The sequence below is a fragment of the Theropithecus gelada genome, chromosome 5, assembly GCF_003255815.1.
Source record: "Theropithecus gelada isolate Dixy chromosome 5, Tgel_1.0, whole genome shotgun sequence".
In the NCBI taxonomy this organism is placed as follows: domain Eukaryota; kingdom Metazoa; phylum Chordata; class Mammalia; order Primates; family Cercopithecidae; genus Theropithecus; species Theropithecus gelada.
In genome coordinates, this window is record NC_037672.1 from 7,175,256 (window position 1) to 7,197,875 (window position 22,620).

The 22,620-nt window shown below is 44.5% G+C and overlaps 1 protein-coding gene across 2 annotated transcripts in view; it reads left to right on the plus strand.

The window, feature by feature from the left end:
- The window catches only part of EVC2 (EvC ciliary complex subunit 2), a 146,331-nt gene that overhangs the window by 24,444 nt on the left and 99,267 nt on the right, over positions 1 to 22,620 (plus strand). For both annotated transcript variants that reach the window (XM_025386758.1, XM_025386757.1), the window contains exons 7-9: positions 1,246 to 1,299; positions 17,907 to 18,041; positions 19,990 to 20,129. In XM_025386758.1, the coding sequence (XP_025242543.1) occupies positions 1,246 to 1,299; positions 17,907 to 18,041; positions 19,990 to 20,129 (329 nt within the window). The remainder of the gene's footprint in view (positions 1 to 1,245; positions 1,300 to 17,906; positions 18,042 to 19,989; positions 20,130 to 22,620) is intronic.

Consider the following 22,620-nt stretch of genomic DNA (forward strand, 5'->3'; position numbering starts at 1 on the left):
TCTGGTTCTATATAATACTACTGTTACTACTGTTGCTATTGCTTTTTAAAATTTTTATTATTATTATTATTATTTTTGAGACAGTGTTTCACTCTTGTCACCCAGGCTGGAGTGCAATGACATGATCTCAGCTCACTGCAACCTCTGCCTCCTGGGTTCAAGCCATTCTCCTGCCTCAGCCTCCTGAGTAGCTGGAATTACAGGTGCCCACAACCACACCTGGCTAAGTTTTGATTTTTAGTAGAGATGGGGTTTTACCACGTTGGCCAGGCTGGTCTTGAACTGACCTCAGGTGATCCACCTGCTTTGGCCTTCCAAAGTGCTGGGATTACAGGTGTGAGCCACTGCGCCTGGCCTGCTATTGCTACTACTACTGCTGCTACTGCTAATGTTACTACTACTACCTACAGCCACCAATAGCAATAATATTTTATAGCACTCCCTAGTGCCAGGCACTCTTCAGGGTTCTATATTACCTAAGTTAATCCTCATAGCAATTCTGTGAACTGAATATGATTACCATTTCACAGATGAGAAAACAGAGGCAAAGAGAGGCTAATACATTGCCCAAGTTTCAACTGCTGTGAGCAGTGGAGCCCTGTATTAACTCGGCTTGGCCCTAATCACCACCCTATAGACTGCCTGTCAGTGGCAAGCTATTCTGCCTCTACCCCCAGGAAGAAGCATGTTCTCACAGTGGGTCTTTTCGGTCACCATGTGGTTAGACAGGTGGATACCATCACACACTTTATTTTTCTGTTTCCTGTATCTTCTCAGCAGAGGAATATTAGAGGACATTACGGATAGACCCACAGGGAGTTGGAGAATCAAGTGCATTTGAGTAAGAGAAGAACACGTGCAGTGCAGTCAGAGCCCAGGATTGCATCTACCTTTGTGAAGGAGCTAGATGCTGGGAGAGTGGAGGTGACTTACCTTGGTCACAGGCTTGGAGTCAGCTCCCAACCCCAACCCCAAGCGTTTCTCCACAAGGGCATGCTGCCATGCCTTTCTCTGGATGTTAGCGAAGCTGGTGCTTGGATTTCACAAAGCCTCCGGTAGAGAGGGAGGGATCCTATCCCCACATGCCCTTCCCCCTGACAGTGAGACCTTCACAAGCTCTGACCTGTGCAGCGGTTAGGGCTGATTATAGCTCCAGGCTTGGCAGGTTGGAAATCACACCAAATGTTACCCCATGTGTCACACCCCAAACTGTTGCTGAAAGCGTTTTCTTTTTTCCTCTTCTAGAACAGAACACAGCTGAAAGCGCTTTTTTCCATAACAGCAGAAGAAAGCATAACGGTAGGAAACATGACATGCCCTGAGCACCCCCTGCCTTCTATCTATGTCTCTTCACACCTGTGCCATGTGGGTCCTGCCTGTCCTTGGAGCCATGGGGTGGGGCAGCTGCTGGCCTTGGACCCCCAGTTATGTGTTGAGGCTGGGACTCTGTGCTGTCTCTTGGGTCCCCCATGTGCCCTGAGGCCATCTGACTGGTTTCCCTGGACGACCCTCCACATGGGCAAGGCAGGTGGGCCGTGGGCTGGACAGGCTGAGGTTCCGCTTCCTGTCTGTGCTACTGTCCAGCCGTGCTCCTACCTGTTCCCAGTGTTTGCCACTAGGTCAAGCTGCTGGTGACATTGTGTTTACCCAGATCTTCCCAAAGCCTGCAGTCTCTGGGTGGGTCTCTCTGCTTCTGCTGTTAACCATTAATACTTCTCCATTTCTGTTCTTCAGTTTAATCATTTGCATCTCACATGTTCACTCATTCATGTGTCAACCAAGTGTTAATTCACCAGGTAACAACACTTCATGTTTCTTAAACACCTACTGGGTGCCAGGCATTCCGAGCAATTTACATATGTGGAATTACATCATCTTTACCACAGTCTTGTGAGACATTCTATTTTAAAATCTCTGCCATTTCAGATGGGGACACCGAGGCACATTAAAGTCTAGTAATTTGCTCAAGATCCCATGGCTAGAATGTCAGAGTCCCCAATACCCACCCCCAGTTTCGATGATTCTCTAGGGTGACTCACGGGACTTACATGTACAGTCACACACCACATAATGACATTCTGGTGAACAGGGGACCTGCATATATGAAGGTGGTCCCATAGGATTACAATGCAGCTGAAAAATTCCTATCACCTAGTGATCATGTGATTGTGTAACATCCATTGTAACACAGTGCGTTTACTCACCTGTATGGTGATTCTGGTGTGAAACCTACTGTGCTGCCAATCGTAAAAAGTCTAGCATATACAATTATGTCCAAAACATAATACTTGGCCAGGCGTGGTGGCTCACACCTGTAATCCCAGCACTTTGGGAGGCCAAGGTGGGTGGATCACAAGGTCAGGAGATTGAGACCATCCTGGCTAACACGGTGAAACCCCCTCTCTACTAAAATACAAAAAAAACTAGCTGGGCGTGGTGGGGGGCGCCTGTAGTCCCAGCTACTCAGGAGGCTGAGGCAGGAGAATGGCGTGAACCCGGGAGGCAGAGCTTGCAGTGAGTGGAGATCGTGCCACTACACTCCAGCCTGGGTGACAGAGCGAGACTCTGTCAAAAAAAAAAAAAATAATAATAATACTTGATAATGATACTAAAAGACTATGCTACTGGTTTACATATTTACTATACATATTTTTTATTGTCATTTTAGAGTGTATTCCTTCCACTGATCAAATCCAAAATAAGCTTACCTAGAAATCAGCATCAGGCAGGTCTGTCAGGAGGGATTCTAGAAGAAGGCCTTGTTACCCTAGGATGTGACGGGTACACGCCTGTTACTGCCCCTGAAGACCTTCCAGGTGTCGGGGTGGAAGGCAGTGATATTGATGATCCTGACGCTGTACAGGACTAGGCTAATGTGCGTGTGTCTTAGTTTTTAACAAAAAAGTTTAAGAAGTTTTTTAAAAAATAAAAACCTTAAAAATATAGAAAGCTTACAGAGTAAGGATATAAAGAAAGGATCTACTTTGGTACAGCTGTACAGTGTGTTTGTGTTTTAAGCGGTGTTATTACCAAAGAGTCAACATGTTAAAATAAAAAAACGACAAAGGTAATAAAGTCACAGGGAGGGGAACATCACGCTCTGGAACCTGTCAGGGGGTGGGGGGCAAAGGCAATTACATGTGGAACTTAAAACCTAGATGCCAGGTTGATAGGTGCAGCAAACCACCACAACACATGTATACCTGTGTAACAAACCTGCATGTTCTGCATATGTATCCCAGAACTTAAAGTAAAATAAAATATAAAAAGTTACAGTAAGCCAAGATTAACTTATTACTGAAGAAACCTGCACAGCATGTATTTTTAAAATAAATTTAGTGGCCAGGCACGGTGGCTCATGCCTGTAATCTCAGTACTTTGGGAGGCCGAGGTGCGCTGATCACTTGAGGCCGGGAGTTCAGCATCAGCCTGGCCAACACAGCTAAACCAGTCTCTACTAAAAATACAAAAACAATTAGCTGAGCAAGATGGTGCATGTCTGTGATTCCAGCTACTCGGGAGGCTGAGACATGAGAATTGCTTGAACCTGGGAGGTGGAGGTTGCAGTGAACCGAGATCATGCCACTGTACTCCAGCCTGGGCAACAGAGTGAGCCTGTGTCAACATAAATAAATAAATGTATTGTAGCCTAAGGGTACAGTGTTTCTAAAGTCTACAGTCGTGTACAGTCATACCCTAGGCCTTCATGTTCACTCACCACTCACTCACTGACTCGCCCAGAGCAACTTCCAGTCCTGCAAGCTCGAGTTACGGTAAATTTCCTATACAAGTGTATTTTTTTTCTTTTATACGTGTTTTTCTTTTCTTTCTTTGTTTCTTTTTTTCTTAGACAGAGTCTTGCTTTGTCGCCCAGGCTGGAGTGCAGTGGTGTGTTCTCAGCTCACTGCAACCTCTGCCTCCCAGATTCAAGCGATTTTCCTGCCTCAGCCTCCTGAGTAGCTGGGATTACAGGCACCCACCACCACACCCAGCTAGTTTTTATATTTTTAGTAGAGATGGCATTTCACCACATTGGCCAGGCTGGTCTTGAACACCTGACCTCAAGTGATCCGGCCACCTTGGCCTCCCAAAGTGCTGGGATTACAGGCTTTGGTACTTTTTCTATACTTGGATCTATTTATATATACAAATACTTAGCATGTGTTACAGTTACCGACAGAATTCAGTACAGTAACATGCTGTACAGGTTTGTAGCCTAGGAGGAATAGACTCTACCATAGAGCTTAGGTGTGTAGTCTGCTAGGTTTGCGTAAGTCACTCTGTGATGTTTGCACAATGAGGAAATCACCTAACAATGCATTTCTAGGAACATCTCTTCATTGTTAGGTGATGCATGCCTGTAGTTGTACCCACTGCCGTGACTTACTACTCTGAAAAGATACAAAGCAAAGTCAGCACAGGGAAAAGTTGCATGGGGAGAAGTTTGGAGAAAATCACCTGCAAGTTTTAAGAGTCTTCTCCCAGCAGAGTCACAGAGGGTACACTTCATTCCCCCAGCATGAGTTGTGATAACACATGTGAAGTATTATCTACCGGGGAAGCTCCTTAGAGACTCAGTGCCAGAATTTTTACTGGGGGCTGGCCACGTAGGCACTCTCTGCCTGGCGTACACCAGGATTCCAGACTCCCAGAAGGAAAGCAGATGCTTGGCCTAAGCCACACTGTTTGCACAGACAGTTTGAAAACAGAGAGCCACTCTTACCAGAAAATAGTGGAAACCCTCCCAAAATCCACGTTCCAAGACATCCACTGAGGCCCAGCCCTACAGGAAGGGCTTTCAGAGGATGCCAGTCTCTGGCTGAAGATGTTAACTCTTTTCTGCATGGCTAGTAAGTGGCAGGACCAGGATTTGAACCCAAGCAATTTGGCTCCGGATCCCTGCTGTCAGGCACTGGGCCATAACGCCTCCCAGAGAGCCAGAGTCCTGCACAGAAGAGATGAAGAGAAAGTACAAGGCTGGCCTTAGGTGAGTGTTCGGTTTAGTGGGGCTGTCAGGTGCACTGGTAACAAGTCTCTCTGGTGGTCTGTGAGCTCCTGGCGGGTGAGGCCATGTCGGATTCACCCATGTCCCCCACTGCGCGGTACATTGTAGATGGCACTCAGCAGGTAAATATCCCATGATTGAGCTTGTTGTCGTCAACGATGATGATTGCTGCTCAGAAGGAGGTGGCTGGTTGCTGCATCAGTGTAATAAAAGGCAGAGAACGCTCATGTAAGGGTATTTACGAGCCCTTCCCCGCTGCCGCAGACTCACTTGTGGATGTAATTGAGCCATGCCCGGGTCTTCCAGGCTTCCCGTCACCTGCATGTTGCCTTCAGGAGAAAGAGGAATAGTTGCACCCTGGGATGTAAACCTGTGGATGCAAGTCCTGGCCTTGGAACTGGGGCTGAATTTCAGCCACATCAGCCCCCAGGACAGGCGCCCCCAGGCTGTGGACCACATTCAGGGAGCTCCCTGTTGAGTGGGGAGAGGAGGTGTACGCACAGGGTGGCCCTATGGTATTGTGTGGGCCCAGCAGACTCTTGGACCATAAGGCTTGGCTTTGAATCCCTGTCCCTCCACTGATTGCATGTGACCTTGGGCACGTCACATGCCTCTGAGGGCCTCAGTTTCCCCAACTGTGAAATGAGAGTAATAACAATATTCACTTCACAGGATGGTTGTTGAGGTAAATGGATCAAGGGAAGTAAAGCACTCAACACGGTGCCCGTCACTGTGAGGGCTCCATAAACGTCAGCTGTTATCATCGTCAGTATTATTATTATTATTTACACATGAGAACAACACAGCTGTGCCAAGTGTTCTGTGATGCTGACAATGAATGTTTTGTATCAGGGCCTCATGCTGCAATGCCCATCGGGGTCACACAGGTGCTATAAGTGTATGTCAGTCTCAGTGCAAGATTCTAGGAAGTAATGTAGCGTGCGGCAGCGTGGACACTCGGGTTGCCTGTCACCCACCATCCCTACCCTCACACCGAGTCAGTAAATGGAAAAAAAAGACTGAAGAATGCACAGCACTGGCTGAATTTGTGAGTTTGTGACCTGAAATATAGATTGCTTGTACCATGGACACTGACAGCAGAGAGAGAGAGAACTCCATGGGCTGGGTGGACTGGCAGGCTCCCTGGAGGAGGAAGAATTCAATTGGGTCTTGAAGGTAAGATTTAATTAAAGTTGGGGAAGGAGCAGCTGAAGATCTGACTTCTAGGTTAAGCCAGTGTTGACTGCTGGTCAGGCATGAACCAAGCACTGCTGGGTGACACACACATAAGGGTGAGGCAAGGCTGTGGCAGTCATGGCGTGTGTTCCAGCAGGGCTGACGGGGGAACCTGCAGAGATTGTGGAATTGCACCAGACAGGTGTGGTGGTGATGAATAGGATGAGCTCGCCAGGAGGGTGGCAGCGCCCCTGATGTGTGCATCAGGCAGTTTAAAAATACAGGGTAAAGACGGGAGGCTTCCATTGTGTAAATGGAGATTCTGCCACATTTGGGAGCTACCCCATTATCTCCTTAATTTCCTGTTACTTTCCTGAGGGTGAAACTGACACATGTCAGCCAAGGAAAATGAGGCCCCAAGAAATTGTTTCTCATTTTTTCTCAAGAAGTTGTCTTCCCCTTTCTGTCTCCTGGATGAGAGTACTGTCTTTGTGAGAGAAAATAAGAATCACACATTGTGTGCAGTTCTCAGATGGCACTAGATAGACCCTTCTGTGTTCATCACATGTGCCCATGAAAGGACCGGGTACTGTGCCGGGCACCAACAGAACAGGTCACAGTGTTCTGCTGCCAGGATCTCAGGTCTAATCAGAGAGAGACGTTTAAACCAATTGTTATGGTACCCCAATTCATTCAGAGTGCAATTCCAATACTAATTTTGTTGTTGTTGTTGTTCTTGAGACGGAGTTTCGCTCTTGTTGCCTGGGCTGAAGTGCAGTGGCACGATCTTGGCTCACTGCAACCTCTGCCCCCCGGGTTCAAGCAATTCTCCTGCCTCAGCCTCCTGAGTAGCTGGGATTACAGGCATCCACAATCCAGGCCCAGCTAATTTTGTATTTTTAGTAGATATGGAGTTTCACCATGTTGGTCAGGCTGGTCTTGAACTCCAGACCTCAGCTGATCCATCCATCTCAGCCTCCCAAAGTGCTGGGATTACAGGCGTGAGCCACCACGCCCAGCCTCCAATACTCATTTTAATGGGACTTTGGAGGGGATGTGAAAAAAATAGTTTCACCTGAAAATATAAATTATGAACCCAGATGGGAAGGTTTTGAAAATGAAGAGTAATGTGGGAGGGTTTACCCTAGCAGATATTAAAAATATTACAAAGCACCGGGCGCGGTGGCTCAAGCCTATAATCCCAGCACTTTGGGAGGTGGAGACAGGTGGATCACAAGGTCAGGAGGCTGAGACCATCCTGGCTAACCCGGTGAAACCCCATCTCTACTAAAAAATACAAAAAAACTAGCCGGGCAAGGTGGCGGGCGCCTGTAGTCCCGGCTACTCCGGAGGCTGAGGCAGGAGAATGGCGTAAACCCGGGAGACGGAGCTTGCAGTGAGCTGAGATCCGGCCACTGCACTCCAGCCTGGGTGACAGAGCGAGACTCCATCTCAAAAAAAAAAAAATATTACAGAGCTACAGTAATGCAGCATTTGACTGCTACAAGAAACATCAGACCAGTGGAACAAAAGATAAAATCTACACACACATCTACACATATGTTTTAAACCAATGGGAGAAGGAGGATGTATCATCCATGAATTTGGTAACAACTGACTGGGTCTTTTGAAAGAAAGACAAAAATGAATTTCCTAATTAGATTAAAATCTAAGTAAATATAACAATTTGTAAAAAGTAAATATGGGCTAATAGGATATGATCTGGAGAAAACTGTGGATTTAGGTACACGTAGTTGCAAACTTTACATTTAAAAACAGCACTCAGAAAGATAAATGAGAAACTTGGGGAAATATTTGTAATATACATAAGAGACAAAAGATGAATGTTTTTAATATATAAAGAGAATCTTAATATTAATTTATAAGAGATGGAAGGCCACTATAGACAGCTATCTACGGTATGATAATTTCCCAAAGATGAGGCTTACGAGGTGCCCTTGAAGCACAGTGGTGGCCCGTGTCACTCTGTAGGCAAAATCACGTGGCTGTGAGTTGGATTTGTAGGCTTGGGGGTTTGCACACAATTGCACGTTATCATTTTTGCCTTCTCCGTGGACATTCCAAGCCCACTAACCATTGCCCTAACCTGCATTTTTTGTTTTGGTGACTGCCCCAGCGTCCTATCCTTTCTGCCTCCAGTTTTACTCCCTACCCAGCCCATTGTCCATGCTGGAGTGGTCTTCCCTAAAACATGAACCTGCCTGCTTTCTATTCTTGAGGGGCCCCCATTCAGGATCCGTCAGGAAAGCTGATCCCTGCTAACCATCTCCCAGGGCCACTGGGTGCCTTTGTTTTCCATTATGCTCTGGTTTTGCACATGCTGTTCTTATCTTACCTGTTCTTTGGGCAACTTATAAACCTCCTGCTGGATCCTGACCAGCATCTGCACTCTGTGATGCCCTAGCCCTCCCCTGGCCAGCTAGTTGTACCCTTGGCTGCGGTCCTATGCGTTGGATCATTTATTAAAGCTTGGCACTGTGTGAAGTTGAGATTAGTCCTCTGGATGGCACTTAATCCATTTTTGTTGACATCAGAATAGAATTGTTGAACTGGAAGAGACCTTAAAGATTATCTAGTCCCACTTTCTCATTTTAGAGTAAAAACCTCCAGTCCAGAGAGGCTCTGGGAACTGGCCAGGTTCAGAACTCAACACCATTGCAGTCAGAATCATGCTGTGTGATGCGTTCTCTACTCCAGATGCTATTCGCTAGATTGGTAAATTAGCAAAGCTGCGTTGGTAAGTGTGATTGTCTCTGCCTGTGATTACCTTTGACATCTCACTCTTGCCAGAATTATCAGCTGGGCGGCCCAGGGTCTCTTTGCCCTCAGGACTGCCCCTCAAGGACTGTGTGACAAGGACCAGCAAGCCACTCACCCCTCTGCTTCTTGGGTCTCAAGCTCAAAGTAAAAGATTTCAAGTAAATGATCTACAGACTCTGTTCCAGAGAAAACATTCGTCATCTCCCATGTTCATCAAGCATTTTCTGTGCTTTGAAGGGTTGGGTGGGTGGGATTTAATATAAGGCCACTGTGGGCATTTTGAAGAAATGTCCTCTCCTTACCACCACCCTCCACATACAGAAAAGTTGGAAGAATAAAATAGCTTCATGCCATAATCCCACCAGCAGGGAGAACCATTGTTAACATGTTCGCATCTCGCCATCCACAAGGCTATGAATATATTTAGTACATAATTGAAGTCAAACTCCGTAAACAATTCTTCATCAGGCTTTTGTAACTTGGTGTTGGATTCTGAGCATTTAAAGCATTCATTTTGAAAGGCCTGTTTATCCAGCATCGCTCTTCATAAATGCAGTGACAGAATTCATCAAAGGCATCTGCTCCTGCTAATATGTGATTAAAGGGGTGGTAATCGTGGATGATTCTTTTCCAGAGACAAGAAGGAAAGTAAGGAAGACTCTAGGGGATGGGAAGCCGGGATAACCATCTTTTTCTTTATTCTTAGACAATGAGGTTTAAGGTAAAGATGCTCTTTGGAATCTGAACTTACAGTGATTCTCAGTGGAGTTTGACTGCAGCATGTTTAAGGGAATCTCAGAAGTATGATTAACATGGGGCTGATTCTGGTGCTCTCAGCCACTTCCGGTTCTGGACTTGTCACTGCAGCGGTGGGTGCTACCAGCATCCCGTCCCCTGAGCTGGATTCAGGGACATTGTTGGCTCCTCCTGTGTCTGGCCTCTTACATATCCATTCCATCACAACACTCCATTGTCTCTGTCTCCTAGTCTGTGCCCTTCCCACCAGCCAATAACAGTAGTAGTAATAGCGGCTCAGATTTACTGACTTCTGTGTACCATAACCCTAAACATTAGGCACTGTTTGTGTGTGCGTGGTAAAGTACACACAGCATAACATTTACTGTTATTGACAGTTACTACATTCACAGTGTTATGCAGCCATCACCACTGTCTGCTTCCAGAACATTTTCACCTCTGAAAGGAAACTTGGTGCCCATTGGTGACTTCCCATTTCCTTCTCCCCCAGCCCCTGGCAACCACTCCTCTGCTTCTGTCACTGGATTTGCCGACCCTGTACATTTCAGATAAGCAGAATCACATAGTATGTGTCCTTTTGTGTCTGACGTCTTTCACTTAGCATCACGTTTTCAGTGTTCCTCCATGTTGTAGCATGCACCAGAACTTCATTCCTTTTTATGGCCGAATAATATTCCATTTTATGGATATACACATGTTCTTTATTCATCAGGACGTTTGGCTTATTGTGAACAGTGCTGCTGTGAGCATTCGAGAACAGATTTTTGTTTGAATACCTGTTTTAAATTATTTGGGGTATGTGCTTGGGGGTGAAATTGCTGGGTTGTATGGTAATTCTGTTTTTGACCTGTTGCCTCTCAGAGCTGGCGAGACCCAGCCTCCCACAGTGTGGAAGAGGGTGGATTTAAGAGTTGAACCCTCATCAAAGGCCAAAGTCCATGGTCTTTGCTGGCGTGTCCTGTTGCCTCCTGCAGCCTCTTTTCATGCCCCCCATTTCTCTCTTGACATCCAGGTTTACCTTCCTCCAGGCTGAAGTCATAAGGCGGCCAGAGTTATCTTTCTAAAATACTGATCTAACCATGTTTCTTCATGGCTTAAAGCCTCTCAGTTGTTCCCCTGATTCCCTTAGGATGACACAGCAAATCCCTAACGTGCTCTCAAAGGCCCCGTTGGGCTGGGGCTGCTTCTCTTGCCAGCTTCAGGCCCTGCTCAGGCCAGTCCTTCTCGAAGCTCGCCCTCCCCCTGGCCCAGCTCATTCTCCTCTGCCCACTGGATCACCTCTTGGAAAGCCTTCTCCTCTCCTTTGAGCTAAGAGAGGCGCTCCCCCCTCTCCCCGAGTCCTCCAGGCTCCCCAGCCTTAGCCCAGGCACACTGTGGCATCAGCATCTGCCTGCCTGTTCGTTCCTCTGTGGGACGTGAGCTCCTTGAGCAGGGCCTGGCTCTGGTTCCTCCTTGTTCTTCCAGCACCCAGTACAGGGCTTCATTGACTCCAGTGAGTCAGGCAGGTGTAGTGTCATATCCAGACACGGAGTCAGTCCTGGCAGCCCACTTGATGTGTCCACTTCAATAGAGAGTTTCAGGGAAACAAAATTATAGCAAACCTTGGTTTCTGCACATGTGAAATGGATGTAAGAATTATGCACTTAAAATGTTGCTTGAGGCCAGGCATGGTGGCTGATGCCTGTAATCCCAGCACTATGGGAGGCTGAGGCCAGTGAATTATCAGGTCAGGAGTTCAAGACAAACCTTGCCAACATGGTGAAACCCCATCTCTACAAAAAGTACAGAAATTAGCTGGGCATAGTGGCAGGTGCCTGTAGTCCCAGCTACTTGGGAGACTGAGGCAGGAGAATCGCTTGAACCCAGGAGGTGTAGGTTGCAGTGAGCCGAGATTGTGCCATTATACTAGCCTGGGCAACAAGAGCAAGACTCCATCTAAGAATAAAAGAAAGAAAGAGAGAGAGAGAGAGAGGGAGAGAGGCAGGGAGGGAGAGAGGGAAAGGAAGAAAGGAAGGAAGGAAAGAGGAATAAAGCCTGGTCTGGACAAAATTCAAAATTAAAGTTTGAAAGGATTAGGAAGGCTTTTGGCCAGAGATTCAGGAGTTCCAAAATCTGCCTTGCTGCTACTCCTTCACCCCCAAAAGGTGAGCTGCATACCCAGAGTGGGAATGAAAGTGTTAACAGTGGCACAAACCCTTGATGGCTCGATGCAGGGCTCCTGATAAAGGGCCAGCCTAGGAGAGGCAGGTGGGGTGTGAAGGCCACTAACCTCAGCTGCTGGATGTGAGTCTCGGGTCTACTACTTACTCTCTCTGTGACCTTGGGCCATTTTAAAAGCTTATTTCTACAATGACATTATAATTTATAAAGTGGGGGTTAAAATAGTTCCCATCACAGAGTATTATTATGGAGATTAAATGGATTAATACATGTAAAGCACTTGGATCCATCCCTGGTGCTTAGTATCTGCATAATACATGTTCTCTGAAATGACAATGGTAACGGTGATGCTGCTGCTGATGGTGTCATGATGGCGTTGATGGTGGTGGGGGTGAAGATGATGGTGCTGGTGATATTGATGATGATGATAATGATTGTGATGGTCATGGTGAAGATGATGGTGATGGGATTATTGATGATGTTGATAATGATGGTGGCTATGGTAATGGTGGTGGTGGTCATGGTGGTGATGGTAATAATGAATTTGATGCTGCTGCTGCTGATGGTGATGGTGATGGTGAAGATGATGGTGCTGGAGATATTGATGATGTCAATAATGATGGTGGTGATGGTCATGGTGAAGATGATGGTGATGATGATGTTGATAATGATGGTGGTGATGGAGATATTGATGTTGATAATGATGGTGGCTATGGTAATGGTGGTAGTGGTCCTGGTGGTGATGGTGATGATGAATTTGATGGTGATGCTGCTGCTGATGGTGTTGATGGTGATAGTGAAGATGATGGTGATGGTGATATTGATGATGTTGATAATGATGGTGGTGATGGTCATGGTGAGAGTGATTGGGCTATTGTTAATGTTGACAATGATGGTGGTGATGGTGATATTGATGATGTTGATAGTGATGGTGGTTTTGGCCAATGTGAAGATGATGGTGATGGGGATATTGATCATGTTGATAATGATGGTGGTGATGGAGATATTGATGTTGATTATGATGGTGGCTATGGTAATGGTGGTAGTGGTCCTGATGGTGATGGTGATGATGAATTTGATGGTGATGCTGCTGATGATGGTGTTGATGGTGATGGTGAAGATGATGGTGATGGTGATATTGATGATGTTGATAGTGATGGTGGTTTTGGCCAATGTGAAGATAATGGTGATGGGGATATTGATGATGTTGATAATGTGGTGGTGATGGTCATGGTGGTGATGGTCATGGTGGTGATGGTGATGATGAATTTGATGGTGATGCTGCTGATAGTGATCATGATGCTGTTGATGGTGATGGTAAAGATGAAAATGATGGAGATATTGATGATGTCGATAATGAAGGTAGCGATGGTGATGGTGGTGATGGTGATGATGAATTTGATGGTGATGCTGCTGCTGATGGTGATCATGATGGTGTTAATGAAGATGTTGATCATTATGGTGATAGTGAAGATAGTGATGATGGGGATATTGATGATGTTGATAATCATGGTGGTAATGTTAATGTTGGTGATGATTATAGTGATGGTAGTGATTATGTGGAGCCTTCTCCTCATAAAATTACATATTGAGATTTTACTCTTCTTTGGTCATTCTTCATTGAGGAAGATTGAAGAGTAGAGGCATTGTAGGCAGGGCAGGACCTAGCGTAATTTAACAACACAGATAAATTAAGAAAGTGAGGGTCATGAGTGGGTTTGCCCCATGGAGGTAGGCTCTGCCTAGGTTTGCTTGTCACTTGGTGTCAGAAAGCAGGAATTGTAAGAGAAGGGGGTGAAAGGTGATGGGATCTGCAGAACTGGCCCTGGTTTTTCCCTCTTCCTAGATCCAGGCTTCCATTCCCACAACTGTGTTGATACTTTAAGCATTGATCTAGACCCTGCTCCACTGAACTGCCCACAGTACCTCTACTCTTCAGTTTCTCTTGGTAATGCCCTTGTGGCAAAATGAAAGGAAGATCTCAAGATGTGGATTTAGAAGGTGGAAGTGGAAAGAGGAAGACAGCCTGACTCAGCTGTCCATTTCCACTTCATGAAGTAGGAAGGAGGGAGGCAGGGAGATAGAAGGGGAGAAGGAACATACGAGAGAGTTCTTTTCCTGCCTTTTACAGTAGAGTGATGCTGCCCATATGTAATGTCAATCATACAACTAACTTCTACCATGGTATGGGAGATTAGGATTAAAAACATTTTAGAAAAACATGCAGCCCCCTGGACAGTAAGTAGTGTCCAGCTTTAGTGGGGCAAACGTAGACATTGGAGTCCAGCAGAGCTAATTCTGTTTTAGCTGTGAACTTCAATTAATTTTTTAATCTGTTTGTATCTCCATTTGTCTATCAGTAGAACAGGGATGATACGTGTTCCACGGGATTACAGAAGATTGAATGAAATAAAGTTTATGAAGCATTGTGTTAGTGTCCTCAGGCTGCCATAATAAATCTCCACAAGCTTGGTACCTTAAAACAACAATTTAATTTTCTCACAGTTCTGCAGGCTGGAATTCTGAAATTAAGGTGTTGGCAGGCAGGGCCATGCTCTTTCTAAAGACCCTGGAGAAACATCTTCCTTTGCCTCTTACCTTCTGGTGGCTCCAGTAATCCTTGACATTCCTTGAAATCCTTGGCTTATAGCTGCATCACTCAGTATCTGCCTCCATCTTCACATGGCCATCTTCTCTGTGTGTGTCTACAATCTCCCTCTCCTCGTGAAGACACAATCATTGGATTTAGGACTCACTGTGACCCAGTATGACCTCATCTTAACTTGACTACATCTACAAAGAAAATTTCTAAATAAGGTCACGTTCATAGGTATTGAGGTTAGGACTTCAACATGTCTTTTTGGAGGGTACAACTCAACTCAACTCACTACATTTACCTCGCCCAGAGGTTGGCGTATTGTAGGTAATCAAAAGTGTTAATCCCCTTTACCTCCCATTCCTTCTTCTCAAAGATGAAAAGACAAATTTTTGCCTTCTTTGAAGGTAAAGGGGATTAACAATCTTGAAAACAGATTGCTGATCTTTAACTACTGTGTTCTTTTACAGACAGATTTTTTTTAGTTTCCTTTCCATCAATATTTTGACATAACCTCCATGCAATGCTATTTATGTTTATTCAGCTTATCGATTCTTTTCTTGTCTAGCACGTACACAGTCGGGGCTCAGGGAGCAGAGGGACATGTCCAGAACAAATGGAGTACTTGGATTTCATTTTGGTGCTAATCAAAATTCAAGATTTAGGATCAGGAGGATGTTAGAGCAAGAAAACATAATTGGTTCTCTGATAGTCTCTGATAACAGCCTCTGTGGACAGAGGCTGATTTATCAAAGGCAAGTTATAAGTGGCATCACACTTCGATTCAGGTTTCAATAAACATTTGAACTGAAGCTCCTATTTTTGACCTAACTTAACTTTGACAGTCTAGAAGGTCACGGTGGCCTCATTGGTCTGCCAGAAAAAATGTAACCTTGACTACAATCTGCTTTGTGGCCACAAGAATGAGGAATAGGCTAATTGTCTTCTAGCTCCTAAACAAAACATTCGGTGGCCCGTGGTCTGGAGTCATTTTAAATTAAACTAATTGTCACAGGTTGGCGTTTCTGGAGACAGATGCTGATGCAGAGTTTGGGGTATAATATGCTTTCCATTGTGCAGAGAAGAATTAGCATATCCAGCTGGAGGCTGCTATCCTTAGAAAAACTTGCTTACAAGATTGATCCTGGGCTGGTGACTGGAAACTTGAATTTCAGGATTCCCATCTTCTGAAAACTGATAAGAATGGCTCCCTGTGCCTGAACTGTTTTTTACATATAGTATAGTTTATGCTGATTACTTGCTGTTTTTCTTGGAGTATGAAATTTTGGTACATGCCAGGGTGCCTATGTGATCAGCCTTGAATATAAACCCTGGACACCGAGTCCCTAATGAGCTTCCCTGGTAGAAAACATTTCACATGAGTTGTCACAACCCCTCGCTGGGGGGATTAAGCACGTATTTTGTGACTCCTCTGGAGTCTGGAAGCATGTGTCTTGTTTACCTTGGCCTTTACTACATTCTTCCCTTTTCTGACTTTGCTTTGTATCTTTTTGCTGTAATAAACCATACTTGTGAGTGGGATTGTATGCAGGTGGCCTTGGGGACCCTTGGTACAGTCAGTGACCCCCTATAAAAGGAAACGGAAAGGAGCAGGATTGAAAATAGGAAGAAGTGGAGTTGTGATTTGGGTTGACAAAGCCTCAGCAGTCTGGGTGATTTTCATCTATCAAAGTTGCCTTTACATTTTTTTATAATCATCATCATAATAGTAGTAAAAATAATTATTGTCTCTTATTACACAAGTAATACATACCCATTGTAGAAATATTAGAAAACAAGCATAAAGAAAGTGAAAAATGTCAAGAAATTACATTCAAATAAAATTCTGGAGGATTTTCTTTATAATTTACACATGTATATGTATATATGCACATTATTTTTATTTTAGTGAAATGGAGATTATACTGTGTGTATTTTTTTGCAAAGTTACATTAGTATATAAGCCTTTTTATATATTATTAGAAATGTATTCAAAAATCTTCTTTTAAATGGTAGGATATTCAGAACTATAGGGAAAAGGGGGAAATCTTAAAAAGCACCCAGAAAACAAAAACAGATCCTTCCAAAAGGTTATCAGGCACACTTCTGTCAGAAGACAGTGGAGTGGCACCATCAACATTTTGAGGGAAAGTTATTTTGAGCCTTGAATTATGTAGCCAGCCATACTATCAATCAAACTGAGAACTAAGTGACAGTATTGCTAGATGTGAGAAAAGAATATCTTCTCTAAACAAACTTACTTGAGAATAAATAGATACTTAGGATCCTTCATCAAAATAAAAAAGAATTATCCAAGAAAAAGGAAGAAATGGGATCCAAGAAACAAATTTTCTTCAATGAGTAATGCTGTGACAATATAGAAGGCAGTGAAGAAAAAGAAAATCTCTCTATGATACCAGAAAACCTAGAAAGTAGCCAGGTCTGATTAAATCAGAAAGTCAAAGAACTCTGGGAATGATGACTTTAAGAAAAAGTAAATTTGACTCCCTGTAACAGATAGTATTATTAAGAACATGGGTTTATGCTAGGAAGAAAAAAGATAGGCCGTGAAAAACTTCAGGAAAAACAAAAAGTCACACAAGGAAATGCTAATTCACACTGAAGCAAACTAAAAATGTAGCCTGATTTGAAATCATTGATCAAGTGTGAGAAAAGGGACTGAATTAGGAACATACTCCTTTGAGGGGCAGATATTTAGTGACACAGGATTGGATCCAATTACTTTACTCTGCAGTGAGCAACATTTGCCTAATCATAATAATATTGTCTTTTAAAATTTGTAGTTGCTGGAATTAACCTATAAACAATAATCAGAATTGAATTCTGGTTGCAGAACAAAATATATATGTTATAAACCTAATAAATGCTGGAAGGCAGAAGCAGGGAAGGAGGGGTGGGGTTAAGTGTGGGCCACTAATCTCACTAGTCAGAAGACAAGAGATTTTCTCTAAGTGTAATACCATAAAAATTGGGGTTTAATTATTTAAAGTTATAGAGCGTAGTGGGAAGGTGAGGGTGCCATGGGTTCTTCCTCTGGCCTTTGCAAAATTCTGCCCACGATTCTCAAAAAATGCCACGAATCCTTCGGATTATCATGTATTTGATTTGGGAACTTAACATTCTTGAGTGTCTGTGATGTGCTAGGCTTGGGGCTGGATGGCACTATTGTGTGCAAATCACCATGCCTCAGGTCTTTCTTTGAAAGACTTGTCAAGCACTGAGGAAATTCAGGCTCAGAGAGGACCAGTGAGGGCCTCTAGGCAGCCAGCTGGTAGCTGGCAGAGCGGGACTCAAATGCAAGTGAGTCCCCTGGCTCCCTGCTTGGTCTACTCTGACACTGGATCATCTGTGTGGCCTGGGAGACCTGCAGTCTGACCATGCATGAATCCTGCTCTCCTCTTGTCTCCGCAGGTTCTGCCGCACCACGGCCTCCATGCAGCGGGGTTCTTCATTGCCTTCCTCCTCTCCCTTGTGCTGACCTGGGCTGCCCTCTTCCTCATGGTTCACTATCAGTGTCTGAAGGGAAGCATGCTCACCAGACATCGGGTGAGTCTGCCCTGAGGGTGGTTTGGAAGATGGTGGATGTGAGGTTGAAGTGTGGGTGACAAGATGCGTGTGGGTGACGGGATGCGTGTGGGGTGACGGGATGAGTGTGGGTGACGGGATGCATGTGGGGTGACGGGATGCATGTGGGGTGACGGGATGAGTGTGGGTGACGGGATGTGTGTGGGGTGACGGGATGTGTGTGGGGTGACGGGATGAGTGTGGGTGACGGGATGTGTGTGGGGTGACGGGATGAACCGTTCAGGGAAGGACTGGGGGTGTTGGCTGGTGGGTCTTGGGTTGGTGGGCACTGCAGTGCTCAAGGAGGGGACATGGCAAAGAACCAACTATGCCAGGGCCCCTGCTGTGACTCATTGTCACCCAGAGGTGCACCACCTTGGCAGGAACATATGTCATCTTTCTCCCTCACTTTAGCTTGAAAACACTGAGGTCCATGAGGTTAAACAACTTGCTTAACATGGCCAGGCACAGGCTGGGACCCAGCTTCTGGGGACCCCCTCTCCCTGGAGGCTGAAAATTCCACCCCAGCCTAGGTGAGGTGCCTGTTATGCATTTTGTCCCTGCTTCTTGGAGGAGAGGATTGTCATTTCAAAATGAGGTCAGCCCGCAGTCTCCTTGGCGGGCAAAAGTGAGAAGAAAAAGGGCCCATCTAATCAGACCTCGTACTGATTCTCCCAAAGCTGTTATCAATCAGAGGAACTAAACGCACCCGCTGCTTTGATGTCGGAGCAGGATTCATTTCCCAGAGATTAGGGCAGATCATGAGAACTGCACAGAAGAAAGCAAGAGTATGAATTTGATTTAAGGCCTAAAGACCCTTGCAGTACTTATTTCCTGGCATCGCAGAATGAACTCTTTTCACATTTTTCTTTATTTTTTTGTCAGTGGTCTGCTGTAAAACAGAAGGCAGCCTTCAGAGTTGGATTGGGATCAAAAATCAACCGGACTCTTTTGAGCTGTGTGGCCTTCAATAACATTATTTCACTTCTGTGAGCCTCAGTTTTCCTATTTGTAAAGTGGGGGCACCAACACTTCCTTGTTGTAACAGCTTCATGATAACACAAGGAAAGCACTGAAAATAGTATCTGCCACAGGGACAAAAATTAGTATAGGTTAGCTATAACTATCATGCATTTTTGCAGTGTTAATGATATTGGAGATGAAACAGATCTATCTCTTATCCAATCAGAGGGTTGGGCGTAGTTATCTTTAATGTCACTTCCAACTCACAGTCCTATATTCTTTTCCTTTATTTTTTTTGAGACAGAGTCTCACTGTGTCGCCCAGGCTGGAGTGCAGTGGCACAATCTTGGCTCACTGCACCCTCCACCTCCTGGGTTCAAGCGATTCTCCTGCCTCAGCCTCCTGAGTAGCTGGGATTACAGGCGCCTGCCACCACGCCTGGCTAATTTTTGTATTTTTAGTAGAGACGGGGTTTCACCATGTTGGCCAGGCTGGTGTCAAACTCCTAACCTCAAGTGATCCACCCACCTCAGCCTCCCAAAGTGCTATGATTACAGGTGTAAGCCACCACGCCCCGCCCAATCCTGTATTCTGATTAGAAACCAACCAGATCTCTGATGTCGAGATCCACCATACCCGTTGTGAGGTCTCCTCTACCTGATAATGATAAAGATGATGACAGTGAAATATTTTATAGGTCTTACAGGTTGAAAAGTTCTTTCTTTCCATTGTTCCACTTTACTCACACAGTGTCCTCACGCAGGGCTATTGGAATTACGATCCCATTTCTTTGCAGAGAAAACGGAGGCTCAGGGACATTTGCAAAAGTTTGAGTTTACCGTGTTTACAGTGATGGGGCTGATTGGGTACTCTGACTGCAGACCCCTGGCCTTCCCTCCTGGCTTTCTCAGCACATGGAATTTACAAGAAGGCCCAATCAATTAATATTTCTGCAATTCTCCTGAAGGTTTGGCAGTACGACAGCAAGCTGGAACCCTTGCCGTTCACCTCAGCTGATGGCGTGAATGAGGACCTTTCCCTTAACGACCAAATGATAGACATTCTGTCTTCCGAGGACCCTGGTAGCATGCTTCGAGCCTTAGAAGAGTAAGAATTCTAAATCCCATTATACTTCCACAGATGTGATGAATGTTTTAATGACAGTGACGTAAGACCAAACACTGAGTATATTTCATTCATTCAGTTAATCATTTGTCACTCTGTAGTCATAATTCAACAACGGCTATGCACTGAATGTTTGGCATCTAGGAAAAGAAGTGTAGAAGCCATACTTCCTGCTCTAAGGAAGTCTGATCTAGTGGGAAAGACTGAAATGTAAACAGAAGTGACCACAAAATTGGGTGACCACCATGCTAATGGGAAGGTCAGGGCTGGCAGAGCACAGAGGAGGAAGTAATTACTTCTGAGAAAGTCATAGAAATGCTTCCCAGAGGAGATGGCATTGAACTATTTTTTTTTTTTTTTGAGACGGAGTCTCGCTCTGTCGCCCAGGCTGGAGTGCAGTGGCGCGATCTCGGCTCACTGCAAGCTCCGCCTCCCGGGTTCTCGCCATTCTCCTGCCTCAGCCTCCCGAGTAGCTGGGACTACAGGTGCCCGCCACCACGTCCGGCTAATTTTTTTGTATTTTTAGTAGAGACGGGGTTTCATCGTGTTAGCCAGGATGGTCTTGATCTCCCGACCTCGTGATCTGCCCGCCTCAGCCTCCCAAAGTACTGGGATTACAGGCGTGAGCCACCGTGCCCGGGCTGAACTAATTATTTTTTTAAAAAATTTTTATTTATTTTTAACTTTTAAGTTTAGGGATATGTGTATAGGCTTGTTATATAGGTAAACTCATGTCACAGGAGTTTGTTGTACAGATTATTTCATCATCCAGGTATTAAGTCTAGTACTCAGTTAAGAGGGAGAGAATCTGAATTGATTCTGAAAGCTTATGAAGAAGCTTTCCAAATTGATTAAGCATGGAAACAATTTTCAGACAGAGGAAAGAAAGGGCAGATGTAAGGATGTGAAAGGAGCAAGGTGCGTTTGGTGACATGTCAGTAGCCAAGTGTGGCTGATGTGCAGATTGGGGTATTAAGTATAGAAAATAAAGAAGAGGCAGCAGGGGAGAAAGGCCAGACCAGGTGATGTGACTGTATGCTGAACTGAATTCAGTTCTTCTTATGTAGTTAATGAATATTAACATCATACTTCCTATGTGCAATAGCAGATAGTACCAGACACTGTTTAAGAACTTTACAGAACTAACTCGTATAATCCTCTTAACAAGCCTATGAAGTAGGTATTGCTCTCTGTAACATCTTATGGATGAGAACTTGAGAGAGGTTAAGTCACTTGCCCAAGGGCGTATACTAGTAAATGATAGGGTCAGATTTTAAACTCAGATCATCTGCTCTGTGGTCCAGGCTCTTAATCATTGTCTAAGATTTCTCCTGGATGGACACATGGTTCACAGTCTAATAGGTAACCTTAACTAGATAAGGTTCATCAGCATGGCCTTACCATTCCTTTTTTCCTTTCAACAGATATTTAAGATGACTTCTTCATGTTTTCCTTTTTTTTGGCCAAAAATCTCAATCTTATTTTTTAAATTTACTCTCAAACAAAATTATTTTAAAGTTGCTGTCTGAAGACGTTATTATCTGTATCCTCATTCTGTGTCTGTTATCTAGCATACCACTCAGTGTTTGATCGTGTTTTCTTGTCTCATATCTCTGTGTATTTTTTATTATGTGCTAGACATTGTATATGAAGTTGAAAAGACAATCTGAGGACGAGGGTGATGTTATCTTCTTCTAAGAGGCTAGTAGCATAATTATGGATTATATTAATCCAATCAGAGATTGAGATCATTCAAAGCTGGGCTTCATTTCTCCCAAATCAAATTCTTATTTGGTTGTATCTGGTTATTTTTATTTTAACATGCTTTGCTTTCTTGTTAGACTGCTGATGATTAATAATGGGGCCAAATGTGAACTCTTTGTATTGGATGTCATTTACAGGAAACCTTTTTTATTCTAGGTTCAAGATTTGTAGCTCTCTGCCCACTCACTGCCCACTGGAGGGTAATTTCTGGGAATTTGGAATCATCAAGATAACGATAAACTATAATGCCTTATGTTTTCAGATAAAATACCTTATGTTTATGTCACTTTTAGAAATGTGCACACCCCTTATTTAATTTGGTGCTCATCATACTGCTTTTTGGTATGGCATCTTATTTTCAGTGTTTGATAGTTGAAGCAGCTGAGGCTCAGCTAGGTTGAGAGGTTTACCCACAGCAATACATCTGGTGAGTGAAGAATGGGACTTGAGCTTGCTCACTGTTTAGGCTCAGGCACTTTTATAATTTACAGACGTTCTCTGAGCCCAGTTTTCTCATCTCTCAAACGGGGAACCCATAACCTAAAGCCTCGGGATCCTGTCATGTGTAATGATGTGAAAGAGACTTGTGATAGGGACGTGTCCTTATGCTAATAGCTGCTGTGAGCCCTGGTCAGATTAGCAGACCCTAAAGAGAAGTGGTCAGGGTGATTTGCCCTTCCTTGAGTCTTTCTAAAGAAAATTGAAAGCA